The sequence below is a fragment of the Microcaecilia unicolor genome, chromosome 1, assembly GCF_901765095.1.
Source record: "Microcaecilia unicolor chromosome 1, aMicUni1.1, whole genome shotgun sequence".
Lineage (NCBI taxonomy): Eukaryota > Metazoa > Chordata > Amphibia > Gymnophiona > Siphonopidae > Microcaecilia > Microcaecilia unicolor.
In genome coordinates, this window is record NC_044031.1 from 560,480,063 (window position 1) to 560,506,468 (window position 26,406).

At 41.7% G+C, this 26,406-nt stretch overlaps 1 protein-coding gene across 2 annotated transcripts in view; it reads right to left on the bottom strand.

The window, feature by feature from the left end:
• ABRA (actin binding Rho activating protein) overlaps nt 1-23,023 on the bottom strand; it is a 29,437-nt gene extending 6,414 nt beyond the window's left edge. Inside the window, exons 1-2 of one of the 2 annotated variants that reach the window (XM_030218035.1) lie at nt 22,267-23,023; nt 22,197-22,233 (exon numbers count right to left, since the gene is read on the bottom strand). In XM_030218035.1, the coding sequence (XP_030073895.1) occupies nt 22,197-22,233; nt 22,267-22,915 (686 nt within the window). In that variant the 5' untranslated portion in view covers nt 22,916-23,023. Of the gene's footprint in view, nt 1-22,196 lie in introns of both variants that reach the window. The other variant, XM_030218026.1, reaches the window with a different exon arrangement.
• Nucleotides 23,024-26,406: the final 3,383 nt, after the last annotated feature.

A 26,406-nucleotide genomic window follows, 5' to 3' on the forward strand; every position in this document is an offset into this window, starting at 1 on the left:
GTTGCATGTGTAACATGTGAGCTTACAGATACTTAAGGCCCTTGAGCTGGTGGTTGTCTCCAATAGACTAGTTCAGTGAGATGGACTGATTCCATGTTGCTGGCTTTCTTAGCCCTTGATCTTGTGATTTGACATTGCCCTGGTCCACCTGTACTCCTCTATGCTTAAAGAGCTTAAAAAGAAACTCTCCCCTTCACTAAGTGATGTTTCACAGTCTGATGTATGTGTTGTTCACTGGTCTGGATACTTAAATTGAGACTGTCTTTTATGAAGACAAAAAATTAAAATTAATGTGTACCCTAATTGCTAATGCCTGTGTGCAGCAAATCAGCTATTACATTGCAGGTCTCTTCATTGAAATGTACATAACAGTTACCTATACTTAGAATTTGCCTTCATATATACAGTACTGATATACAGAGTTTCCAGTACTTTAAGAAAATCTGATAGGTCATGAGTGAGCAAACTTGGTCATTGAGGGCCACAGCACAGTAGGGGTTTCAAGATTTCCCCAATGAATATGCCTGAGATCTATTTGCACGCAGTGCATGCAAATAGATTTCATGCATATTTATTGGAGAAATCCTGAAAACCAAACTGGGTTGCGGCCTTCGAGGCTGAGGTTAAGGGGTATCTAACTCCTTTAGTCCCAGAGCATAAGAATAACCATACTGGGTCAGACCAATGGTCCATCTAGCCTAGTATCCTGTTTCCAGCAGTGGCCAATCCTGGTCACAGATTCCTAGCAGAAACCTAAATAGTATCAACATTCCATACTACCAATCCCAGGGCAAGCAGTGGCTTTCACATGTCTGTCTTGATAGCAGACTATTGACTTTTCATCCAGTAATTTGTGCAAATCTTTTTTTAAACCTAGATATGCTAACTGCTGTTTCTACATTCCAGAACTTAACTATTTGTTGAGTTAATATTTCCTCCTGTTTGTTTTTAACGGTATTTCCACGTAACTTCACTGAGTGTCCCCTAGTCTTTGTACTTTTTGAAAGAGTAAAAAAGTTGATTCACTTCTACTCATTCTACACCACTCAGGATTTTGGATTTTGTAGACCTCTATTATATCTACTACTATTACTACTATTTAGCATTTCTATAGCGCTACAAGGCGTACGCAGTGCTGCACAAACATATCTCCCTTTGGATGTCTCTTCTAAACTGAAGAGCCCTAACCTCTTTAGCCTTTCCTCATATGAGAAGAGTTCCATCCCCTTTATCATTTTGGTCACTCTTCTTTGAACACTTTCTAATTCTGCTAAACCTTTTTTTGAGATATGGCGACCAGAACTGAATACACTACTCAAGGTGAGATCGCACCATGGAGCAATAGAGACATTATAGTATTCTTGGTCTTATTTATCATAACCTTTCCTAATACTTCCTAGCAGCCTGTTTGCCATGTGTGGCTGCGGTCAAAAAAGCACAGAAGATTTCAGTGTATTGTCAACAACAACCCCTAGATCTTCTTGGGTGCTCACCCCCATGGTGGACCCTAGCATCAGGTAACTATGATTGGGATATCTTCCCAATGTGCATCACTTTGCATTTGTCCACATTAAATTCCATCTGCCATTCAGATGCCCAGTTTTCCAATTTCTTAAGGTCTTCCTGCAATTTTTCACAGTCTGCATGTATTTTAACAACCTTGAATAGTTTTGTGTCATCTGCAAATTTAATCACTCACTTGTTCTGATTCCAGTCCTAGTACAGATCCCTGCGGCACTCCACTATCCACCCTCTTCTACTGAGAGAAATGGCCATTTAACCCTACCCTCGGTTTCTGTCCAATAACTAATTCCTAATCCACAACAGAACATTGCCTCCTATCCCATGACTGTCTAATTATTTCAGGAGTCTCTCATGCTTTACTAGAAAATGGTTCACACAACTGCTGGACATGGGTGGATGGAGGGCAGGGGAGAGGAGGGTCACTGGGTATGGGCACATGCAGGGCAGGGGAGAGGTCACTGCTGGACATGGGTGGATGGAGGTCAGGGGAGAGGAGGGTCACTGGGTATGGGCTCATGCAGGGCAGGGGAGAGGAGGGTCACTGCTGGACATGGGTGGATGGAGGGCAGGGAACAGGAGGGGAGAGAGAAGAAATGCTGGACATGGATGGAGGGAACTTCAGGCTACAAAAGATGCTGCCTCTCTGCTATTACAACTCTTTCAAAATGTTTTACAACTGCCTCCAGTAGTCTCTTCACCTCTGTTGTTTCACCATTCACGCTTCCAGGTGTCTCACACTCCTCCAGCTCCCTCTGTCAGACCACGAAGTCCTCCAGTGTCTCAGTAATGGCCTTAGTCTTTTCCAGAACCTGTTGAAGACCTTTCTTCAGAGGAAGAGCCTTCTATTCAGCTCTTCTCTCCTGGACCTCAGCCTCCACTTTGCTGACACAGTTCATCAGTCAGATCCACTTAAGCAAGATCCCTCACCTGAGGACATTAATTCTAAATTTATTCAGAAAATTTTAAAGGAGCTGGCTGTAGGTTTAGAAACAACAGCCATGAATAAAAAAAGATTTTTGAAGTATTTCAAAAGCCTTAGACATTCCCTCAGGACCAATTGCAATTCTTACCCACTCTATTTTACAAGGCTTACATGCTAAAATCTGGCAAAATTCTTACTCTCAACAACCCATATCCAAACACTTGTATTCAAAGTACAAGGTTCAGTCCGCACCAGGACATGATAAACAGCTTTCACACCACTCTGATTTTCGAAGCAGTGATTAACAAATATATTTATTTTAATTCTGTATGATACTATGGGGCCTCTTACTAAGGCACACCTAAAAGTGGCCTGCAGTGGTGTAGGCACGGGTTTTGGATGAGTGCTGGTCCCATTTCCTCAGTGCACCTGAAGAAAAGGCATGTGTTTGTGCTGGAAAATGGATGTGCGGCAAAATTAAAACAGTACGCGTACATTTTCGGCCTGAGCCCTTACCACCACCCATTGACTTAGTGGTAAGGTCTCACGTACTAACCAGGTGGTAAGCATTCAATGCGCATCAACTGCCTATTACTGCAGGGTAAGCGCCACATGGTAGAAAATAGAAAATATTTTCTACTGCGTGTTTTAGGTGCATGGCAAAAATGGAATTACTGCCCGGGGCACGTGGTAGCCATGTGGTAGTGCCAATTTGATGTGTGTAGGTACCTATGCACCTTTGTAAAAGAGCCCCTATATGTTTATACTAGCATTTACATGTTTTATAGACTCCAGAGGCAGCACTTTGGTGGCAAAACATGGCAGCTGTGTCAAGTCACTTGGAGGGGCATAATCGAACGCGAACACCCATCTCCATGGGAGTTTATCTCCAAGGACGGGTCCGCGAAGGGGCAGGCCAGACTGTATTTTCAAAAAAGATGGGCGTCCATCTTTTGTTTCGATAATACGGTTTGTGTTGGGCAAATGCATCGCATTTGGGCGGATTTGAGCTGGGGGGTATCAGTTTTCAGCGATAATGGAAACCGAAGCTCAAAAATGAACAAATCCAAGGCATTTGGTCATGGGAGGGGCCAGGATTCGTAGTGCACTAGCCTCCTTCACATGCCAGGACACCAACCAGGCACCCTAGGGGGCACTTGTAACAACAACAAAAAATTTAAATACATCCCAAGTTCATAGCTCCCTTACCTTGGGTGCTGAGCCCCCCAAACCCCCCCCCCCCCAAAACCCACTGCCCACAAATCTACACCATTACCATAGCACTTATGGCTGAAGGGGGGCACCTAGATATGGGTACAGTGGGTTTTGGGGGCGGTTTGGAGCGCTTCCATTTAGCAGCACAAGTGTAACAGGTAGGGGGGGATGGGCCTGGGTCCACCTGCCTGAAGTCCACTGCACCCACTAACAACTGCACCAGGGACCTGATTGTAAACTCTTTGAGCAGGGACTTTTTATCGATGGTGTACAGCGCTGCGTATGCCTTGTAGCGCTATAGAAGTGATTAGTAGTAGTAGTAGTAGTGCTGTGATGGAGCTGGGTATGACATTTGAGGCTGGCATACAGGCTGGAAAAAAAGTTTTTAAAGTTCTTTTTTTTGGTAGGAGGTGTTAGTGACCACTGGGGGAGTCAGGGGAGGTCATCCCCGATTCCCTCCGGTGGTCATGTGGGCAGTTGGGGCACTTTTTGGGAACTTGTTCATGAAAAAAAAGGGTTCAAAAAAAGTGACCCAAATTCTCGCTTCTGGTGCCCTTCTTTTTTCCATTATTGGCTGAGTGCGCCCATCTCTCCTCGGCCGATAAACATGCCCCAGTGCCGCCTTCACCACGCCCCTGTCAACTTTGTCCGTTCCTGCGACAGACTGCAGTTGGATGCGCCCAAAATCGGCTTTCAATCATACCAATTTGGGCGCCCATGAGAGAAAGGCACCCATCTCCCGATTTGGGTTGAAATACGGGCGTCTTTCTCTTTCGAAAATAAGCTGGTTGGTGTTTCCCAATAAAGATTTATATATTGCACATATGTCTCCTTTGTTGTTCTCGAAGAGCCAGCCTACCCTACTCCTATTTTTGACTTTCGTAGGGATTGAGAGTGCCTCCACTTTTTTTTGCTGGTTCCTTGTTTCCTACAAAATAAATTTTACCAAACTTCCTTCCTATCACCTCTCAACCTCCACTCCACCAGACCTCCATCTTTTTTCAAGAAATTCAAACTGCTCACATTCAAGTAATAGACCCAGTAAACCATTTATGCAAAGATCAGGGTTTTTACTCTTGTTATTTCCTAATCCTGAAGAAGTCAGGGACTACAACTCATCCTTGACCTTAGAGATTTAAATATGTTTATACAGAATGAAAAATTAAGAATGCAGTCTCTCCAATCATTCCTTCCTCTCATCTCTCGTAGTTGTTGGTTAGCAACTGTGGATTTGAAGGACACAGACCCACATTGTAATCCACCCCAACCATTGGAAATATCTCTGCTTTTCTTTCCAAAACCAACTGTTCCAACACAAAGTTCTTCCATTTGGCCTGTCCTCTGCTTAGAGAGTTTTTACCAAGACTCTAGCAGTGGTAGAAGCCTATCTCAGGTAGAAACAAATATTTGTCTTTCCTTACTTAGACAACTGGCTTGTTGTTGAGCATTCCAGACCAGAACTCATCCAAGCCCTGCAAAAGACTCTCAACACTATAATCTTTGGGTTTGATTGTCAACAGGCGAAAGTCTCAACTGGTTCCCACTCAGTCACTTCAGTTCATAGGTGCACTTCTCGACACCACTCAAACCAGAGTCTGTCTTCCTCAGGATCGCATACAAACCATTAATATGCTCACAGCACAGTTTTGAATGAAGAGGACCTGCAATGCCAGGTCTCTTTTCAAACATTTGAGTCACATGTCTTCCACAACAGTAGTTCTTCCAATGGTGAGATTCTGTGTGCACCCCATTCAATGGGGTCTCAAGATGCGATTGGACCAACATGAACAGTTTGTGTCAAAACCTCAAATCAAGAAGGGTCTCTCATTGTGGCTGGACTCTTCAAACCTACAGACCACAGCATCTTTCAGTTTACCTGCAACAGATCTTATTCTGACCACAGATGCTTCTCTGCAAGGTTGGGGAGCTCACCTAAACAATTTCACACTCAGAGACTCTGGTCTGCAACAGAGATGTCCTATCGTATCAATTTCCTGGAGCTACAAGCAGTCTTGTATGCAGTACATAAGAATAGCCATACTGGGTCAGATCAATGGTCCATCTAGCCCAGTATCATGTTTCCAACAGTGGACAATCTAGGTCACAAGTACCTGGCAGAAACCCAAATAGTAGCAACATTCCATGCTACCAGTCCCAGGGCAGGCAGTGACTTCTCCATGTCTGTCTCATTAGCAGACGACCTTTCCTCCAGAAACTTGTCCAAACCTTTTTTAACCCAGAAATACTAACTACAGTTATTGCATCCCCCAGCAAAGAGTTCCAGAGCTTAATTATTTGTTGAGTGAAAAAATATTTCCTCCTATTTGTTTTAAAAGTATTTCCATGTAACTTCATTGAGTGTTCCCTAGTCTTTGTACTTTTTGAAAGAGTAAAGTCGATTCACTTCTACTCATTCTACACCACTCAGGATTTTGTAGACCTCAATCATAACTCTCCTTGGCTGTCTCTTTTCCAAGCTGAATAGCCCTAACCTCTTTAGCCTTTCCTCATGTGGGAGGAGTTCCATTCCCCTTAGGATTTTGGTCACTCTTTTTGAACCTTTTCTAATTCTGCTATATCTTTTTTGAGATACATCGGCCAGAACTGAATGCAATACTCAAGGTGAGGTCACACCATGGAGCAATACAGAGGCATTATAGTATTCTCGGTCTTATTTACCATCCCTTTCCTAATAATTGCTAGCATCCTGTTTCTTTTATGGCCGCTGCTGCATACTGGGCAAAATATTGCAGCATATTGTGTACAACACCTTTCTCTTGGGTGCTGACCCCTAAGGTGGACTCAATCAGGTACCTTCACAATGTGCAACACTTTGTATTTGTCCACACTAAATTTCATCTGCCATTTAGATGTCAGCCTTCCAATTTCCTAAAGTCTTCCTGCAATTTTTCACAGTCCATATGTGTTTTAACAACCTTGAATAGTTTTGTGTCATCTGCAAATTCAATCATCACACTCATCGTTCCAATTTCCAGTTAATTTATAAACATATTAAATAGCACCAGTCCCAGTACAGATCCCTGCGGCCATTTAATCCTACTCTCGGTTTCTGACCAATAACCAATTCCTAATCCACAACAGAACATTGCCTCCTATCCCTTGACTCTTTAATTTTCTCAGGATTCGCTCATGAGGAACTTTGTGAAAAGCTTTCTGAAAATCTAGATACACTATCGGGCATTTTCGAAAGAGAAGGGCGCCCATCTTCCGACACAAAGCGGGAGATGGGCGTCCTCTCAGGGTCACCCAAATTGGCATAATCGAAAGCTAATTTTGGGTGTCCTCAACTGCAGTCCGTCGCAGGGATGACCAAAGTTCACGGGGGCATGTCGGAGGCGTAGCGAAGGCGCGACTGGGGAGTGCTTAAGAGATGGGTGTCCGGCCGATAATGGAAAAAAGAAGGCCAGCCCTGATGAGCATTTGGTCGACAATACTTGGTCCATTTTTTTTCACGACCAAGCCTCAAAAAGGTGCCCAAACTGACCAGATGACCACCCCTTACTCCCCCAGTGGTCACCAACCCCCTCCCACCCTAAAAAAAAAAAAGTTAAGATTTTTTTTTGCCAGCCTCAAATGTCATACCCAGCTCCATGACAGCAGTATGCAGGTCCCTGGAGCAGTTTTAATGGGTGCAGTGCACTTCAGGCAGGCAGACCCAGGCCCCCCCCCCCCCCCCCACCTGTTACACTTGTGGTGGTAAATGTGAGCCCTTCAAAACCCACCCGAAACCTACTATACCCACATGTAGGTGCCCCCCTTCACCCCTTAGGGCTATGGTAGTGGTGTACAGTTGTGGGGGGGGAGGTTGGGTGCTCAGCACCAAAGGTAAGGGAGCTATGCCCTGGGAGCAATTTCTGAAGTCCACGTGGGCAGGTCCCTCTAGGGTGCCCAGTTGGTGTCCTGGCATGTCAGGGGGGACCAGTGCACTACGAAGGCTGGCTCCTCCCCATGACCAACATGCCTTGGATTTGGTCATTTTGAGATGGGCTTCCTCGTGTCATTATCGCCGAAAACCGGGGGATGACCTTCTCTAATTTCGACCATCTCAACATTAGGTCGACCATCTCTAAGGTCGACCTAAATGTTGAGATTTGGGTGTCCCTGACCTTATTATCGAAACGAAAGATGGACGCCCATCTGTGTTTGATAATACAGGTTTCCCTGCTCCTTCGCCGTGACGTCCTTAGAGATAGGCGCCCTTAGAGATGGTCGTCCCCGTTCGATTATGCCCCTCCACATCAACCAGCTCACCTTTATCCACATATTTATTCACGCCTTCAAAGAGATGAAGCAAAATGGTGAGGCGATACTTCCCTTGGCTAATACCATGATCACTCTGTCCCATTAAACCAGGTTTATTTATGTTTCCATAATTTCCACACTGGGTTGCTTCATTACCATGAAGAAACTAGCAACCCTGAGCTAGGGAGTCTCCCAAGTGTGTATGCATTATCCTGTAACACAGAGAAAGCATAGTTACTTATCTGGAACATGTTTCTTCATGGTCATCAGGATAATGCATACACACCATCACACTCTTCATCCCTTCAAAAACAAACAAAAAAAGCTAAACAAAAGGAATAATAAAAACTAATAACAAAATGTGTAGGACCCAACATTGCTAACCACTTTGGTGGCCTTATAGTGTAATGGGCATATCAAACCGCAACAAGGAATACATGCAAACTTCTTTTTCCTGCACTTACCTCTTTCATTGGTACTTTCTGTGTTTCTCAATTTTTATTATTGTCCTATCTGGCTATTTAAAGAACTGACATGAACAGTAGCATGCCTTAGAGCAGAAGGACTCCTTAGTACGGATTGGATGTGGCAATTCAAACAATAAAACTAGGGAGAGAGCGTCCAAGCTGGCAGTCGGAGAGAAAGGCTACCAGTTGTGTATGCATTATCTGATGATCAAGAGAACACTCGTTACAGGTAAGCAACTATACATTTTCTCTGTTCCAGATGTCCCAGAGAACGAAAAACGAGTGGTGCCAAAAAAGGAAGCTTATTGGTCCCAAATCACAGATAGCAAGAGAACAGCAATTCCTCCAACTGGGAGTTAGCTCTAATAGTTTCATACCTGTCAATTCCTAGCCAACCATTTCTCCTCCACAGCTCTGAAAAACTGTTCAAGTTTAAGTTCTAAAGAACTCTGACAGAGTGAACAAATTTCCCATCTCATCTCTGTTTCTCTTCAGGACTATTATTTACCTGCCTTGTCACCCCAATGCCCTTAAGACACATTCCTCCTTGAGACTGCATCTACTTCAACATGTTTTATCTAGGTCTAATTGTACTAGAGGCTATGTTCTAGGTATTTATCACTCCTTCTACACTGTTGTCTCAGTTTGTCTTTAGAACATATAAACTGTTAAACTGGTCAGATCAAGGATCTCTCTCTCTGTCCCTGCAATCCTAGGGTAGCATTACCTAACTGTTAAAATGCATAACCAGCAATTTATTATCTCTGAAACCTTATCACTATTAATTTCTGAATGCATTTATGGTGCTTCCCTCCACACCATCTGGTGACAATCAGTTATGTAACTTAAGCAATCATAGGAACAATAGCCAAATGATTTTACAAACTGTAGAGTAAAAGTGCTTAACTGTGCAAAAAAAAAAAAAAAAAGTATTAATTCTGCTTCTCTCCAGGGTGGGTAAAAGTAAGCATCCTATTTCACAGTGTGATACTTTTCATCTGTGGTAAAACAAAGTGTGGGGTTACAGCTAGAGAGGAACAATAAGTGTAGAATTTCATTTTGAGATCCACATGCATACTTATGTGCTTTGTGTCTGTTTCAAAGCAGGTACAAACGTACTGTTTCCCTGCAGCCCATATTTTCAAAGGGAAACATTCTGAGGAGTTCTTTTTACATCTGTAGAGGACTAAGGCTGAAAGGCTTCAAATGCAGGGGGGAAGGGGGCAGGGGAATAAGCAGCAAGAACTAGAACCATGGGCACAGCAGATTTTTCCAGTAATTCATTTGTTTGTTTTTTTGCAGTAGGGCCAGCAGAACTAGACTTCAGAATGAAACTCACTCACACTGGCTGATTTTCTGCAGTGTGTGTGTTTCACTGGTCTTGATCCTTTCTTTCTAAGAAAAAAATAAATTTTATGTTTGTCCCAATAGCTAATAGGCAGGCAGTGACGCATCAAGGACAAAGTTTGTGGGCAATGCACTCATTTAGTGCAGATATGTGCAAAATTCTGTTGCCACTCACACAGATGTTGAGAGAAACCAAGCAGGAGGAGGTTAGTTTTTAGGGAAATCAACCTTTCCATCATGCCTGGTGCTAGCTGTGAATACTGTGGACTCATGATGCCCCCTACCATGAGAATATCCATATTCACAGCATGTGGTAGGTAAACAGAAAAGAAAATGCAGTCTCACCAGACTAAGGACCTATGTGCCCAATATGACAGTGAGTCTCAAGGCTTCAGTAGGCTTTGAAAGGTACCATGTCACAGTAATTCATGCAGTGGTCTCCTGGTGGACTGATGCTGGTATCTGCTGCTCATTGTTATGGCAAGGGGCTGTGTCAATCAAGAGGATTTAGTGGTGCTTGTGCAGGACTGGTAATGAAGATGGGAGAGTAAATAATAAGTGACAGGATAACAAGAACAGCCATACTGGGTCAGGACCAATGGTCCAACCAGCCCAGTACTCCTTCCAGCAGTGGCCAGTTCAGATCACAAGTAGCAGCAGAAACACAATTAGTAGCACCATTTCATGCTACCAATCCAAGGGCAAGCAGGTGCTTCCTCCATGTCCATCTCAATAGTGGACTATGGACCTTTCCTCCAGGAACTTGTCCAAACCTTTTTAAAACCCAGATACCTAACCGCTGTTACCACATCCCCCGGGCAACGAGTTCCAGAGCTTAACTATTCTTTGAGTGAAAAAAATATTTCCTCCTATTTGTTTTAACAGTATTTCCATGCAGTTTCATTGAGTGCCCCCTGGTCTTTGTACTTGTTGAATGAGAGAAACATTTCACTTCCACCCATTCCACTCCACTCAGGATTTTTGTAGACCTCAATCCATATCCCCCCTCAGCTGTTCCTCTTTTCCAAAGCTGAAGAGCTCCTAACCTCTTTAGCCTCTCATACGGAATCTGTTCCATCCCCTGAACCTTTCTAATTCTGCTATATCTTTTTTGAGATACAGCAACCAGAATTGAACTTGATACTCAATGGGAGGTCGCACCACAGAGCAATACAGAAGTATTATAATATTTTTGGTCGTATTTTACATCCCTCTCCTAATAATCCCTAGCATCCTGTTTGCTTTTTTTGTCCACACCGCACACTGGGCTGAAGATTCAGTGTATTGTCTACACCACCACCTAGGTCTTTTTCTTGAGTGCTGACTCCTAAAGTGGACCCTAGCATCAGATAACTATGATTCAGATTATTCTCTCCAATGTGCATCACTTTGCATTTGTGTACATAAGTAATGCCACACTGGGAAAAGACTAAGGGTCCATTGAGCCAGCATCCTGTCCACGACAGCGGCCAATCCAGGCCAAGGCACCTGGTGAGCTTCCCAAACGTACAAACGTTCTATACATGTTATTCCTGGAATTGTGGATTTTTCCCAAGTCCATTTAGTAGTGGTTATGGACTTGTTCTTTAGGAAACCGTCTAACCCCTTTTTAAACTCTGCTAAGCTAACCGCCTTCACCACGTTCTCCGGTAACGAATTCTAGAGTTTAATTATGCATTGGGTGAAGAATATTTCTCCGATTTGTTTTAAATTTACTACACTGTAGTTTCATCGCATGCCCCCTGGAAAGCGTGACACAGACGCTTCACATCCACCTGTTCCACTCCACTCATTATTTATATACCTCTATCATGTCTCCCTCCCAAGCTGAAAATCCTAGCCTCCTTAGTCTTTCTTCATAGGGAAGTCGTCCCATCCCCGCTATCATTTTAGTCACCCTTGCTGCACCTTTTTCCAATTCCAATTCCTTTCTTGAGATGCGGCGACCAGAATTGAATACAATACTCAAGGTGCGGTCGCACCATGGAGCAATATAACAGCATTATAACATCCTCACACCTGTTTGCCATACCTTTCCTAACAATACCCAACATTCTATTCGCTTTCCTAGCCACAGCAGCACACTGAGCAGAAGGTTTCAGTGTATTATCGACGACGATGACGACACCCAGATCCCTTTCTTGGTCCGTAACTCCTAACGTGGAACCTTGCATGACGTAGTGTACATTAAATTCATCTGCCATTTGGACGCCCAGTCCTACAGTTTCCTAAGGTCTTCCTGCAATTCTTCACAATCCACATGTGTTTTCGACAACTTTGAATAGTTTCCGTGTCATCCGCAAGTTTAGTCACCTCACTCATATTCTGATTTCCAGACCATTTATAAATATGTTAAATAGCACCGGTCCCAGTACAGATCCCTGCAGCACTCCGCTGTTCACTCTCATCCATTGAGAGAAATGACTATTTAACCCTATCCTCTGTTTTCTGCCCAATAACCAATTCCTAATCCACAACAGAACATTGCCTCCTATGCCATGACTTTAATTTTCTCAGGTGTCTCTCATGAGGAACTTTGTCAAAAGATTTCTAAAAATCTAGATAAACTACATCAACCGGCTCACCTTTAGCCACATATTTATTCACACCTTCAAAGAAATGAAGCAAGTTTGTGAGGCAAGACCTCCTATGGCTGAATCCTTGCTGACCTGTTCCATTAAACCATGTTTGTCTACACGTTCTGTAATTTCATTCTTTATAATAGTTTCCACTATTTTGCCTGGCACTGAAGTCAGGCTTACCGGTCTGTAATTACTCAGATCACCCCTGTAACTCTTTTTAAAAATCAGTGTGACATTGGCCACCCTCCATTCCTCTGGTACTACAGATGATTTTAACGATAGGTTACAGATCACTTGCAGCAGATCAGCAATTTCATGTTTGAGTTCCTTCAATACCTGGGATGTATATTATCCTGTCCAGGTGATTTATCAATACTACTACTACTACTACTATTATTTAGCATTTCTATAGCACTACAAGGCATACGCAGCGCTGCACAAACATAGAAGAAAGACAGTCCCTGCTCAAAGAGCTTACAATCTAATAGACAAAAAAATAAATAAAGTAAGCAAATCAAATCAATTAATGTGAACGGGAAGGAAGAGAGGAGGGTAGGTGGAGGCGAGTGGTTACGAGTCAAAAGCAATGTTAAAGAGGTGGGCTTTCAGTCTAGATTTAAAGGTGGCCAAGGATGGGGCAAGACGTAGGGGCTCAGGAAGTTTATTCCAGGCGTAGGGTGCAGCGAGACAGAAGGCGCGAAGTCTGGAGTTGGCAGTAGTGGAGAAGGGAACAGATAAGAAGGATTTATCCATGGAGCGGAGTGCACGGGAAGGGGTGTAGGGATGGACGAGTGTGGAGAGATACTGGGGAGCAGCAGAGTGAGTACATTTATAGGTTAGTAGAAGAAGTTTGAACAGGATGCAAAACGGATAGGGAGCCAGTGAAGGGTCTTGAGGAGAGGGGGTAGTATGAGTAAAGCGACCCTGGCGGAAGATGAGACGGGCAGCAGAGTTTTGAACCGACTGGAGAGGGGAGAGGTGACTAAGTGGGAGGCCAGCAAGAAGCAGATTGCAGTAGTCTAAACGAGAGGTGAGGTGACAATTTGGCTTGGTACATCTTCCAAGCTCATTGAAATTTCTTTCAGTTCCTCTGCATCATCACCCCTGAAAAATATTTCCAGTACAGGTAGATCTCTGTAAAGACCGAAGCAAAGATTTTGTTCAGTCCTCTCTGCTATGACCTTGTCCTCCATGAGCGCTCCTTTCCTCCTCTTTGATCTAACGGTCCCCACAGATTCCCTCGCAGGCTTTCTGCTTCCGATATACCTGAAAAAAGTTTACTATGAGTTTTCATCTCCGTGACAAGTTGTTCTTCATATTCTCTTTTAGCCTTCGTTATCAGTGTTTTGCATCTGGCTTGACAATGCATATGTTGTTTCTTATTTTCTTCATTTGGATCCTTTTTCCATTTTGTTTGAAGGATGTTCTTTTGGCTCTAATAGCCTTTTTCAGCTCACCTTTTAGCTACGCTGGCAGTTTGCTCTTTTTTTAGAATGCCTAGTTGGGCATATGATCTTCTCACCTGACACCTCAATAGGAGATGACAATGGGAGCACAGATGTTCTCTTTTTTATTTATTTTATTTTTGTTACATTTGTACCCCGCGCTTTCCCACTCATGGCAGGCTCAATGCGGCTTACATATAGTATACAGGTACTTATTTGTACATGGGGCAATGGAGGGTTAAGTGACTTGCCCAGAGTCACAAGGAGCTGCCTGTGCCTGAAGTGGGAATCGAACTCAGCTCCTCAGTTCCCCAGGACCAAAGTCCACCACCCTAACCACTAGGCCACTCCTACCATTGTTTCTTGCAGTTCAGGATGGAGTCCTTAGTCTAGTATTATCATTGTCCTCCCTTGTAAAGAGCTTGAAAGGCTTTTATCCCTGCCTGTTCTGGCAGCATGGCTTAGTTTACTCTCTACAAATGACCTTCTAACAGTATGTGCACGCTGTAGTACAAGGATCCTTAAGCACTTTGAGATTCCCTTGGATATTATGCTCAACTAATTCTGCTTTTTTGTGTGTGTGTGTGGGGGGGGGGGGGGGATCCTGTTACTGCTGCTGTTAGGATATTGGTACTCAGGATAGAGCACAGTAGAATATAAAATGCTAGGGGCCTCTTTCACACTCTTCATTACTTCTCGCTACCTGTGGGAGGCACTTGTTGCTGGCACTATCACGTCCTCTGTCTACATAATCTATCATGATCCCAAACTTGGGGGCCCTTTTACCAAGGCTCAGTAGGGCACGGCAAAACAGAACTACGGGGTGTGCTGAGGTGCCCTGCGGTAGTTTTGGTTTTGCCGCATGCAAATTTTATAGCATGGAGGCGGGGAGTAGGCATTTCTGGCGGTAAGCTAGCAGTGCAGACACATAGCCATGTACTGTCCAATTACCATATGAGTAGCGCATGAGTCCATACTGCCTTCTAAATAGGAGGTGGTAAGGGCTCAGGTGGTAATGGCTTTACACTAATTTGGAAATTAACGCATAGCCATTAATAGAAAAAATTGAATTGGCAGTACTTATAGCTCGTGGGTTTCCTTCATGCTCCAGTCACTTTTTAGCTTGGCTTAGTAAAAGGACCCATAGGTTTGTAATGATGTTCTTACTTTCAAATTATGATGAATGCATTAGGTGATCCAGTGAAGAGCTGAGTAGAAGCTGAACACAAAACTCTCATGGAGAAAACAGCAGAAAACAAGGAAGTGTGAGACAGAAGACAACGTGTGATGACATAATACTTTTTGACACAAAAAGTCCTTAAGTTGTACAAAGCACTCTTCTTTCAGAAGAGATATTGCAGCACTGTGTTTCGGCTAGTGCCTGCCTCAAGAATCTTAGAGTAATGGATACAAACATAAAGAATAGGCAGCTACCAAAAATGTACACTGGGGGTCTTTGAAAAGACCGTTTAGAAATTAAAATATAGTAACACTCATTTTGATTCTACAGCAGCAAAAAAAAAAGCTACTAGAAGTGAAGTCACATAGTTAAAGGAATGACAATGCACTCCTGTGTGGAGTGGTTTGCACAGATTAGAATGGAGAGCATTGTCATGTCTTTTTAAAGACTTTTGGTCAACCTTTTAGGTAGCTGTCTATTCTTTATGCTTGTATCCATTACTGTAAAACTCCTGAGGCAGGCACTAGCCAAAACACAGTTCCATGTCGAGTCTCTTATGAAAGAAGAGTGTTTTGTACAACTTAATGACTTTTTGTGTCAATGAAGTATTGTGTCATCACATGTCCCATTGCCTGCTGAGTCTTCTTCCATCTCCCACTTGCTTGTTTTCTGCTGCTTTCTTCGGTGATCCAGTGTCATCTTCTGGCTAGTGCCTTCCCATACCTTATTTCTTTTATTTCAGTATCTGTATTATGTCCTGCTCTATCTCTTTTAGGGCAAGCTTGTCCAAGTTCAGTCCTCAAGGGCTACAAACAGGCCAGGTTTTCAGGATATTCCTAACAATATGCACGAGTATGATTTGTATGCCCACTCTATCCAAGGTATGGCAATAGAACAGAAGGACAATAAGAAGGGTTCATATGATACCAAGGACCAGATAATGCTGAATAAAGCCATTATGGCCAGTGTATGAAAAGCAAAAATTTCAGTGCAGTATGGGTTGGCTATAAGGAGACATTTGTTGTCACCCCCCATTTCTGAAAATGGATTACCTGGAAATATACAAAATAAACTCTGAATTGATCGAGTGCATCAAGTTCACAATGAAAATGCGGCAAACCACACTCCATCTGAAGTATGCAGAAGGACAGTTTGTTATTCTAAGCATCAAGATCCAACAAGGCATATTTCAGGGAGACTCCCTGTCACAACTTGTGTTTTGTATGGCACTTAATTCACTGAGTACTTATTAACTCTTTGGGCTACGGATTTATCATTAATCCTAAAAATGGTAATGATCCAGAGGATAGATCATGCTTGAAGCTGAACAGTTTTAGTGGTCAGCAATTAGTAAAACAACTCCATAATAGTGAAAAGATTCAAGGCAACTTTCCTTTGAGGAAAATTGAGCACAACTGATGGCTGCAAGATAAAGGGACTTCAATAGGAAGGTATATGTAAATAGGAGTGGAGGAAGGAGCGACAAACAAGTATAAATCGCTGAGATGAAAGATCAAAAAAAGAATATTATAGAAGGTTAAAACTGATATGCATTAACATTATAGAATAAGATACAAGCCATAATCTGCTGACAATCCCCACGTTCTCATATAGTTTTGGAATTATAGATTAGCCTCATAGATCTTGGAAAAACTGGAAACAAGCAAGAAAACTTCTCTATGCCCATGAAGTTATGTATACGAATCAGTGTGTGCCAAGACTATATATTCCTGGCGTCAAAGGAAGAATGGACCTCACAGAAATAGATTATACATACAGTATAAAGCTACTATCATAGGCCTCCAATCTTAAAAAAATAAAAATAAAAAAGCATCATCAGATCCAAATACATAAAGGTGTTGAAATATGAAACTAAAAATCCACAATCTGTCTCTGTCCTTGACATAGGGCAATTGTTCAGACAAGTAGAAAGAATGAGTGAAACAAAGGGGAAGTAACCAAAGAAAATAAAATAAAAGCTCTTCAAAGAAGTAGCTCAGCAAATGAGTATAAACAAGTGGCAAATGTATAATTGCAGTGGGAAATACAACGTGTTACTTCAGGAGCCATTCATTGCTTAAAACTGGACATATGAATGGTAAAGGAGAGAGCAACTGAAACTTGTAGATGAGCTAAAAATAATTATTCTTGGAGCAGGTTGTGAGGGTCTGATGGCAGAAAAATGATATCAGAAAGGTACAATAAGGTGGCATAGCTCATCCATTGGAAACTTTGTAAACATAATAACATTGCTGTACTGGAAAAGCACTGGCATCAATACCCTAAGACAGGGCTACTCAATTTTAGACCTCAAGGTCCACAGACAGACCACATTTTCAGGATATCCACAATGAATATGAATGAGAGAGATTCACATGCACTGCCTTGGTATGCAAATCTCTCTCATGTATATTCATTATGGATATCCTGAAAACCTCAAGGACCGGGATTGAATAGCCCTGCCCTAAGAGAATAATAGAGAATGGAAAGATTATGATAGCTTGAGTCATCTCAGTGCTGACCAATAAAAAGCTAGATCTCAGGAAACAAGACATAGTGGTAAAAGAGAAAAACAACAGAATGGCATTGATCATAGAAATGTCAGTCCCAAACTTGTACTCTCCTAGTACCTTCTGAAGAAAGAAATTATTTGAGGAGAGTGAGACTACATGGTTCAAACCCAGACCTGATGATGAACTGCTATAAGTAAGTTGTTTGTTGGGGTAAGAGTTGAGAGTGTGTATCAGAATCTATGAGCCTGACCCCAGCTGACAGCTAAGTTCATTTATTGTGACTTAAAATGACTGACATTTACTTTAAAGGTGTCTGGCTGTAAATTATTCAGCAAGTAAACACTTTGTAAATTTATTTTTTAATATTTTTGTGATTTCACCATAGACACACAGAAAAGGATGCAGTTGAACCCTGCAACACAACACAACCAAAGCTCATAATGGACATAACTTAACTCTACCTCCCTACGATTCCCTAATGTGTCTGTTACACATTAACTTTATTCTACCACAACATCACTTTGTATTTGTTCAAACCGGAATTGGCGAATGCCTTTACGGTACTATGTAAGCCACATTGAGCCTACAAATAGGTGGGAAAATGTGGGATACAAATGTAACAAATAAAAATAAGTTAATGTAAACAGAACTCTGATACATTCAAGTGGGTGCTCACTTAGGGACCCTTTTACAAAGCTGCAGTAAACACGCATGCTTACCAGAGCAAGAAATGTCTTAAATTAAATGTCTTAAATTAAATTTTTTAGCACATGAGTAGCGTGTGCTGGTCCCAAAATGGGATCATCACATGCTACTCGTGCTAAAAAATTTAATTTATTTTTTAGTACTTGGGGTGGGTCTGGGATGGAGAGTGGGCATGTTCACTAACTGGTTAGCACAGCTACATTGCCATGTGCTAACTGATTAGCATATGCGTAGCACATGAGCCCTTACTGCCTACATAATGGGTGGCGGTGGGGGCTCATGCACTAATGGGAAAATTAGCGCTTGGCCATTTTACCCTAGTGGAAAAATGGTTTTAGTGCATGGGAATGACCCGCGCAAGGATGCACTAGGTCCGCTTTTTACCTCTGTTTGGTAAAAGGGCCCCTTCGATTGTAAGCTCCATTGGGAAGAGATTTTTAATACCCTCATTCTAAAATATGTAATTGTTATTTGTACAGGCAAGCTAAAAATCCTGATTTATTATCAATTTACCTCCTATTAGAGGAGTGTGGTAGCCGTGTTAGTCCACTCTTAAGGTTATCAATAGAAATCAAACAAAATAAAACATGCATAAGATGATACCTTTTTTATTGGACATAACTTAATATGTTTCTTGATGCTGGGGGTTACGCGACCCCCGGCATCAAGAAACGTATTAAGTTATGTCCAATAAAAAAGGTATCATCTTATCCATGTTTTATTTTGTTTGATTTCTATTGATAACCTCCTATTAGAAAAACTGAACAACCTGGATGACAAAACCTAGACATTAACAGAACACACAAGACCTGCTCACCTAATGGAGAATCTATATAATCACGAATTATAAAATAAATTATGCAGGCAAAAACAAAACTGTTATGCACAGTAGCCTTACTCCTCCCCTCCTCTTCATAGCATACTGCCAGGAAGAGGGAGGGCTGAAGCGAGGGCTGTTCTCTGCTGCTTGAGATTCCAGCACTGGCCAATAAGAGTGAGGGAAGCAGAGTGGTGTTCATGTATCTCAAAGCTTCTGGTTGCACCCTTAAGATTGATTTGTTCTAGGCAGTTGCCTAGGTCTGCTAAACGGACGAGCTGATTTTGAGTACACAGTAGACCCAATGATTGACAACATGATGTTGATTTTGAGATCCATTTTAAAGAAACACATGCGTTTCCTGGGGCAATTTCTTCAAATGGGTTAGTTTTGTACATACCATTAGTTCATAAGATGTAACATATATGGGCAACCTATTCAGGTGTGCTCAGAAATTATTTTTCATCAAGGTTGTAGCACCCAAGATGATGGGGAAATATTTCTGTATCCTTCTGCCACATTGTTTTGGTCTTAGACTGCATTTCTTGCTACTTGAGGATTTTATCCTTCCCCACATGATTCACAAAATGAATGTGTCTGATTGACCTTTTCATCACTGTTAATTAGATAGATTTAGGTACAACATTAATATGTCTGAATCACTAAAAAATATTTTCAACTAAATGTTGAAAGATTTTAACATTTCAGAATGTTTTTTTGTAAGAACATAAGGGGTTCTTTTCCTAAGGTGTGCTGAAAAAATGGCCTGCGCTGTTGTAGACACATGTATTGGATGCACACAGGTCCATTTTTCAGCACGCCTGCTTTTTTTTGGCTGAAAATGGACATGCAGCAAAATGAAAATTGGTGTGAGTCCATTTTGGGCCTGAGACCTTACCGCCACCCATTCACTTAGCGATAAGGTCTCATGTATTAACCGGGCAGTAATCAGCTCTAAAGGGTTGCCTCGTGGCAACCCGGAACTACCACCGGCCCAACACGGGTGCTGGCAGTAGTTCCATTCCCAGTGCATGCCATTTCCAGCACTTTTGGAAATACTGAAAAATATTTCTGCAGGGGGTTACCTGGCGGTAATTGGGCAGCATCACACATTGCCCGATTACCGGGCGGTAATTGCTCCCCCACAGAAATGGCCACACGGCAATTTCACCTGCAGTGGTAAAAGGGGCCCTAGTGCACAGCAAAAATGACCTTCATCGCTAATGCAGGGCCCCTTTTACCGCAGCTTAGTAAAAGGGCCCCTAAGATCTTAATGCCCATGATTTCAAAATTTCTAACCCAGTCCAACTACAGTTCTGGGCATGGTTCTAAATACATATGCAATAAAAAAAAACTCCTTTTAAAGAATTGCTTAATCCTAGAGGTATTTCTTTGCAGGGGGGATTACATGATAATACTGTGATGGTGTCTGACATGTATTTTCCAGAAATTAATCTGATCCAGAAAACTTGTTTGTCAATCATTTTAATTGCTGTTTGGACAAATGCCCAGCATGTAAGATGATTCTTTTTTTTTTCAATTACACCCACCTCTAGGAAAAACAAATCTTTGGTAGATTGTTAAAACAAATATCAGCTGAGAACTACAGTATATCATCACCTAAAAGCAAAAGTGTTGTACATAAGTACTGCCACAATGACACAGACCAAAGGTCAATCAAGCGCAGCATCCTGTTTCCAACAGTGGTCAATCCAGGTCACAAATACCTTGCAAGATCCTGAAAAAGTTCAATACATTTTATGCTGCGTATCCCAGAAATAGGCAGTGGAATTTCCCCAAGTAAATTTAATAATGGTCTATAGACTTTTCCTTTAGGAAGCCGGCCAGACCTTTTTTAAACCCTGCTAAGCTAACCACCTTTACCACATTCTCTGGCAATGAATTCCAGAGTTTAATTACACGTTGAATGAAGAAACATTTCCCCCAATCCGTATTAAATTTACTGCTTTGTAGCTTCATCGCATGCCCCCTAGTCCTAGTATTTTTGGAAAGAGTAAACAAACGATTCACGTCTATCTGTTCCACTCCACTCATTATTTTAAAGACCTCTATCATATCTCCCCTCAGCTGTCTTTTCTCCAAGCTGAAGAGCCCTACACGCTTCAGCCTTTCCTCATAGAAAAGTCATCCTATCCCCTTTATCATTTTCGTCACCCTTCTCTGTACCTTTTCTAATTCCACTATATCTTTTTTGAGATGCGGCGACCAGAATTGAACACAATATTCGAGGTGTGGTCGCACCATGGACTGATACAAAGGCATTATAATGTCCTCACTTTTGTTTTCCATTCCTTTCCTAATAATACCTAACATTGTGTATGCGCTTGATCAAAAACAAAGAAAATGAAAAGAAGTTTAATGTGCTTACTATCAATCACCAATAATATATCAAATTTTAATGTTTTTCTTGAAATATGGTCTTTCAGAAGATACAATTTTGCATTCAAGAAGATCTATCTTATTTCATGCAATTGCACATACGATATTTATGCTTTCAAGTAACCAATTCATTTTCAGTGAAATTTAAGATTTCAGCAAATTTCCAAGATGACACCTTTTCAGCTTGTATTGACTCTATGCTTATCCAAGCTAAATTGATGTATTTTATTAAAAACTATCAGTTTTTTCAAAGGTAAAATTTTCTTGCAGTCCTTCCCCATCCAGTCCTCTTATTGGCAAACTGTTCCATAAAGACTAAAGTGTAGCAAAAACAAAAACTTCTTGCAAGAAATTTTTAAAAACTGAACACAATGGAAAGATTACATTTAAAAAAATTGTAACCAAATTACCCATATTGCTTCAAAATCTATTCTGTCTTTGCTTGAATTCTAAAGTGAAAGCATGAAGCTTTTCATTTTGAAAATTTCCTAAGGAAAAAGGACCTGCAGACATTTAGAACTTGTATTTCTGCATGTACTTTTTATGATAAAATTATGCACACAGTTTTGAATATCAGACTATGCACCTCGTTTTCTCCCCAAGATTAACCACATCGTAGGAATGCCTCCACAACAAAACAGATAAAATTTGTGGAACAAAATGTATGCTTTTACCTTCATATAGGAAAGGCAATATTTGGACAGTAGTTCTCACAGGTAAGATGCTTTGTACCTATGGAAACTAGAAAACTGAAATCTTGCATTCTACCATTATTTTAGTCCCAGGTTATTGTGTTGTGATCAAGTGTTTGCTTACTTTGATGCCGTGGGACGTTTAATCCTTGTGATGATGTCTGAGGTTTTATCAAGTAGCTCTGGCACTCTGCCTGAATCTAACTGCTGCTTGTCTTCTCCCTCACCATCTCCATACCCACTGTCCTGTGTGTCGATGCTTTCACTCCTGAAGTGTTGTATCCTCCTATCAGTGTCTTCGGTTGAAGCAAAATCCTTTGCTCCTTGCTCTATCTCTTTCCAGCCTTTGGTTAACTGAGATACCAGGTTTGTGCACTTTCTCCTTCGTGTTGGGGAAATATTGCTATCAAGTATGTCCCCAGAATCCCCACATGTTTCAAGAGTACTCAGATGTGTCTCATACTTATTAGTAAGGTTACTGATATCTCCTCCTCTCTCATGGACTCCACTGATCACTGTTTTGGTCACCTCTTTGCTTCTAATTAATGCCTTATCAATGTCTTCAGCAGAATTAGTTGAATTGTGTAAGACTTCTTTTTCCATAGTTACTAGTGGTGGTTTGGGCTTCCAGGCTTCCTTTTCAGTTTTCTTTGGTGTGGTACTTGGTATCTCCCCATCATCGCTGCCGGGCATCCAACCGGGAGGCTCTTGGGCTTGCTTGTTTGCATTTTCTGTTGCCCACTGTTGCCAGCCTCTAGCCAAGCTAGAAACCAGGCATGCTGTTCTGATCTTTTTAATTGCCCTTTTTGCTGGTGTAGTCTTCTGACTTTCTGCAGAAGGCATGTCTGTGCTTTGTCCTTCTAGTATAAGCAACAAAGTGAATGAAGGTAAGGAAAGGAATTTTGAGGCATAGGGAGAGCTATCATTGCTGAGTGCAGACAGCACTGAGACTTAAATAGAGGCAGGATGGCTCATAGTGCTGGAAACTATGTCAAGCATTCTTAGCAAGGATATTCTCACTGTGACGCTGGTCTTTTTTTAAAACTCAGCGGGTTGTGTTTCATCACAGCAGCAGATGGAAATTACAGCTGGTAAACAAAGAATAATCACAGTACTTTGTATGCTGGTCTTCAGCAACATTAATGAGATGTGTGCTTGTGAAGTACTGAGTCACAGACTTAAGAGGACAGGTGGACATTTGAAATACTATATAATTCCAGAATATGTCCCTATTTGGTAATAACTGCTGGTTTTATTTCAGTTTTCTTCCTGTAGCAGATTACTGCACATTTTAATGCAGCTCTTTGTAGCTCAATAAAAATTGTGAACTTTATCCTGGTGCAGTATTTACACCAAAAAGGCTGCTAGATTTAGTTGCATTGTGAATCTTGTTTCTTTAACTAAACACTTATATTTCTTCATGCCCTACAAGAGGCAGCAGAATCCCTCAATGGTGGTCAACATTTTTATAAACGCTGACTGTCGCCGGCTATATTCAACTTGGTTATTCAATGCCAGGTTTGTGGTGGCACCTGGAAGTTATATGGGTATGGGTGATATTCAGTGTTATACCCACATAGCTATCTGGGCAAAGTTAGGGTCGCTGTTTACATGGTCTTACTTGCCTGATTAGTTTTGCAGGCACTTCACTGACTTGCTGGTGTCTGCATAATTTCCAGGATTGCTTGACTGTACTAGTACTACTTTTCATTTCTATGATGCTACTAGACATACGCAACACTGTACACTTGAACATGAAGAGACAGTCCCTGCTCGACAGAGCTTACAATCTAATCAGGACAGACAAACAGGACAACTAAGGGATAAGAGAATTACTAAGGTTGGAATGATAAAACAGACATGGGTATTATTGAACAAGTAAATATGGGTAAGGTGTTAAAAGCAGCATCAAAAGGTGGGCTTTTAGCCTAGATTTGAAGAGAGCCAGAGATGGAGTTTGACATATTGACTCAGGAAGTCTTTTCCAGGCATACAGTGCAGCAAGATAAAAGAAACAAGAGTCTTGAATTAGCAGTAGAGGAGAAGGGTACAAATAAGAGAGATTTACCTAATGAACAGAGTTCCCAGGGTGGAGTGTAGGGAGAGATAAGAGTGGAAAGGTACTGAGGAGCTGCAGAGTGAATGCACTTGTAAGTCAATAAGAGGCATTTGAACTGTATGTGGAAATGGATAGGGAGCCTATGAAGTGACTTGAGGAAAGTGCTAATATGAACATAGCAACACTGATGGATTATAAGTCATGCAGTAGAATTTTGAACAGATTGAAGGGGAGAGAGATGGCTTAGTGAGAGACCTGTAAGAAGCAAGTTGCAATAGTCTAAGCGAGAGGTGATAAGAGTGTGGATAAAGGTTTTGGTAGTGTGCTCAGAAAGGAAAGAATGAATTTTGGTGATATTATAGAGAAAGGAATAACAGGTTTTAACAGTCTATCGAATGTATGTAGAGAAAGAGAGAGGAGTCAAAGATGACCCCAAGGTTGCAAGCTGATAAGACAGGGAGGATGAGAGTGTTATCCATGGAGAAAGAATGGAGGAACAGGAGAGGTTGGTTTAGGGGGAAAGATAAGAAACTCAGTCTTAGTCATGTTTAGTTTCAGATGGCAGTGAGACATCCAGGCAGCAATGTCAGACAGGCAGGGTGATACTTGGGCCTGGATTCCTGCTGAAATTTCTGGTGTGGAGAGGTAGATCTGGGAGTCATCAGCATAAAGGTGGTACTGATAACCATGGGATGAGATCAGAGCACCAAGGGAAGTAGTATAGATGGAGAAAAGAAGAGGTCCCAAGACAAGAGCCTTGAGGTACACCAACTGTTAGTGGGATAGAAGCGGAGAAGGATCCACCAGAGTATACAGTAAAAGTGCCACGGGGGAGATAAGAAGAAAATCAGGCAAGAGCCCTTAAATCCAAGTGAGGACAGCATATCAAGAAGTAGGCGGTGATCAACAGTGTTGAAAGCAGCAGATAGATCGAGAAGGATGAGACTGGATCTGACCAGGAACAAGTCATTGGAGACTTTAGCAAGGGCTGTTTCAGTTGAATGAAGATGGCGAAAACCAAATTGAAGGTGGTCTTGTATAAAGAAGGGAGTTACTCCCATATTCCTTCTCTATGGTGAGAGATTACTAAGATTTTTTGTAGAAAAAGTGCAGTTCTAGCTGGAGTTTAAGCAAGGACTGCTGGGAGGCAACTTTGAAGCAAAGCTGTTTGCACAAATTTACTTTTGACAAAGTGTCTTTTACCAGGATCTGAGCCCAAGATTTGCAGATGCCAACAAAGAGGAAAAGGGTAGAGTCCATTCCCCAAGATAATGCCTCTACAGTTAGAGAGTAGAGAAGGAAGAAGCCCTTAGACTGTGCTGTGTGTAGGAGTGTGAATTCTGATTTGAAATATTCTGCACAGTGTTTTTTCCATTTTACACAAGTTTCCAGTAAAGGTTTTATTTTTAAACAACCCTAACCTAGAGTGTGGTGAGCCTTTTTGCACTGGGACTTGTATAGTCAAACCTCAGAGGAACTAGAGTCCCCCACCTCCTCCTAATGTGGCACCTCAGTTGTAGCCAAGTGTACCCCCTGGGTCTGTTGCCCTTCACTGAGTCTGCTCAAGTGTGGTGAGATCTGGGGTATATAGTTCAGGGTAGGCAGTTATGCCTTGGCTATAGGCAGTACCTTTAGGATACAGGATTTGTAAATTGGAACAAGCAAGGGTTTGGGAGGCTGTTGTCCCCTGGGAACATTTATTTTGCTTGTGTCCACAAAATGTGCAATCTAATCTAGGTTTTATTCTGTACCACCACTTAAAGTCTTTAATTATTTAGACAGGTTGCAATTGATAGAAGATTCAAACATAAAATATTAACAGTCACAACTCAGTTTCCCTAGAAACTAGAAAACACCAGTTACCTCTGTGCTGGAGATGGGATTCAGGCTCTTGCATCAGGTACTTCCCTCTAGAACCCTGGCTGTCCTGCATCCTGGGAAGGAAGAAAAACAGTGAGGAAGTATAGTCCAAAGCAGGAGGTAATGAAGAGCCATATGTCTTTAAAAGTTTATTAACGTCCACAGAGGCACAGTAAACTCCTTCAACTCCACTACACATGTTTGTGACAAAAAAAAAAGGAAAATGTTTACCCCATAAATACATTTATATAAATACATAAAAATAAATATATAAAATATCACCAAAAAATTACAATATAAACCATAAAAAGGAGCGCATAAACAACTTGGATAGAAGAACATGATAAAATAAACTAACAGAGCACAGACTCAAACATTCAAGAAGTGGTGCATAAAACATTTCAGGTAAAAAAAG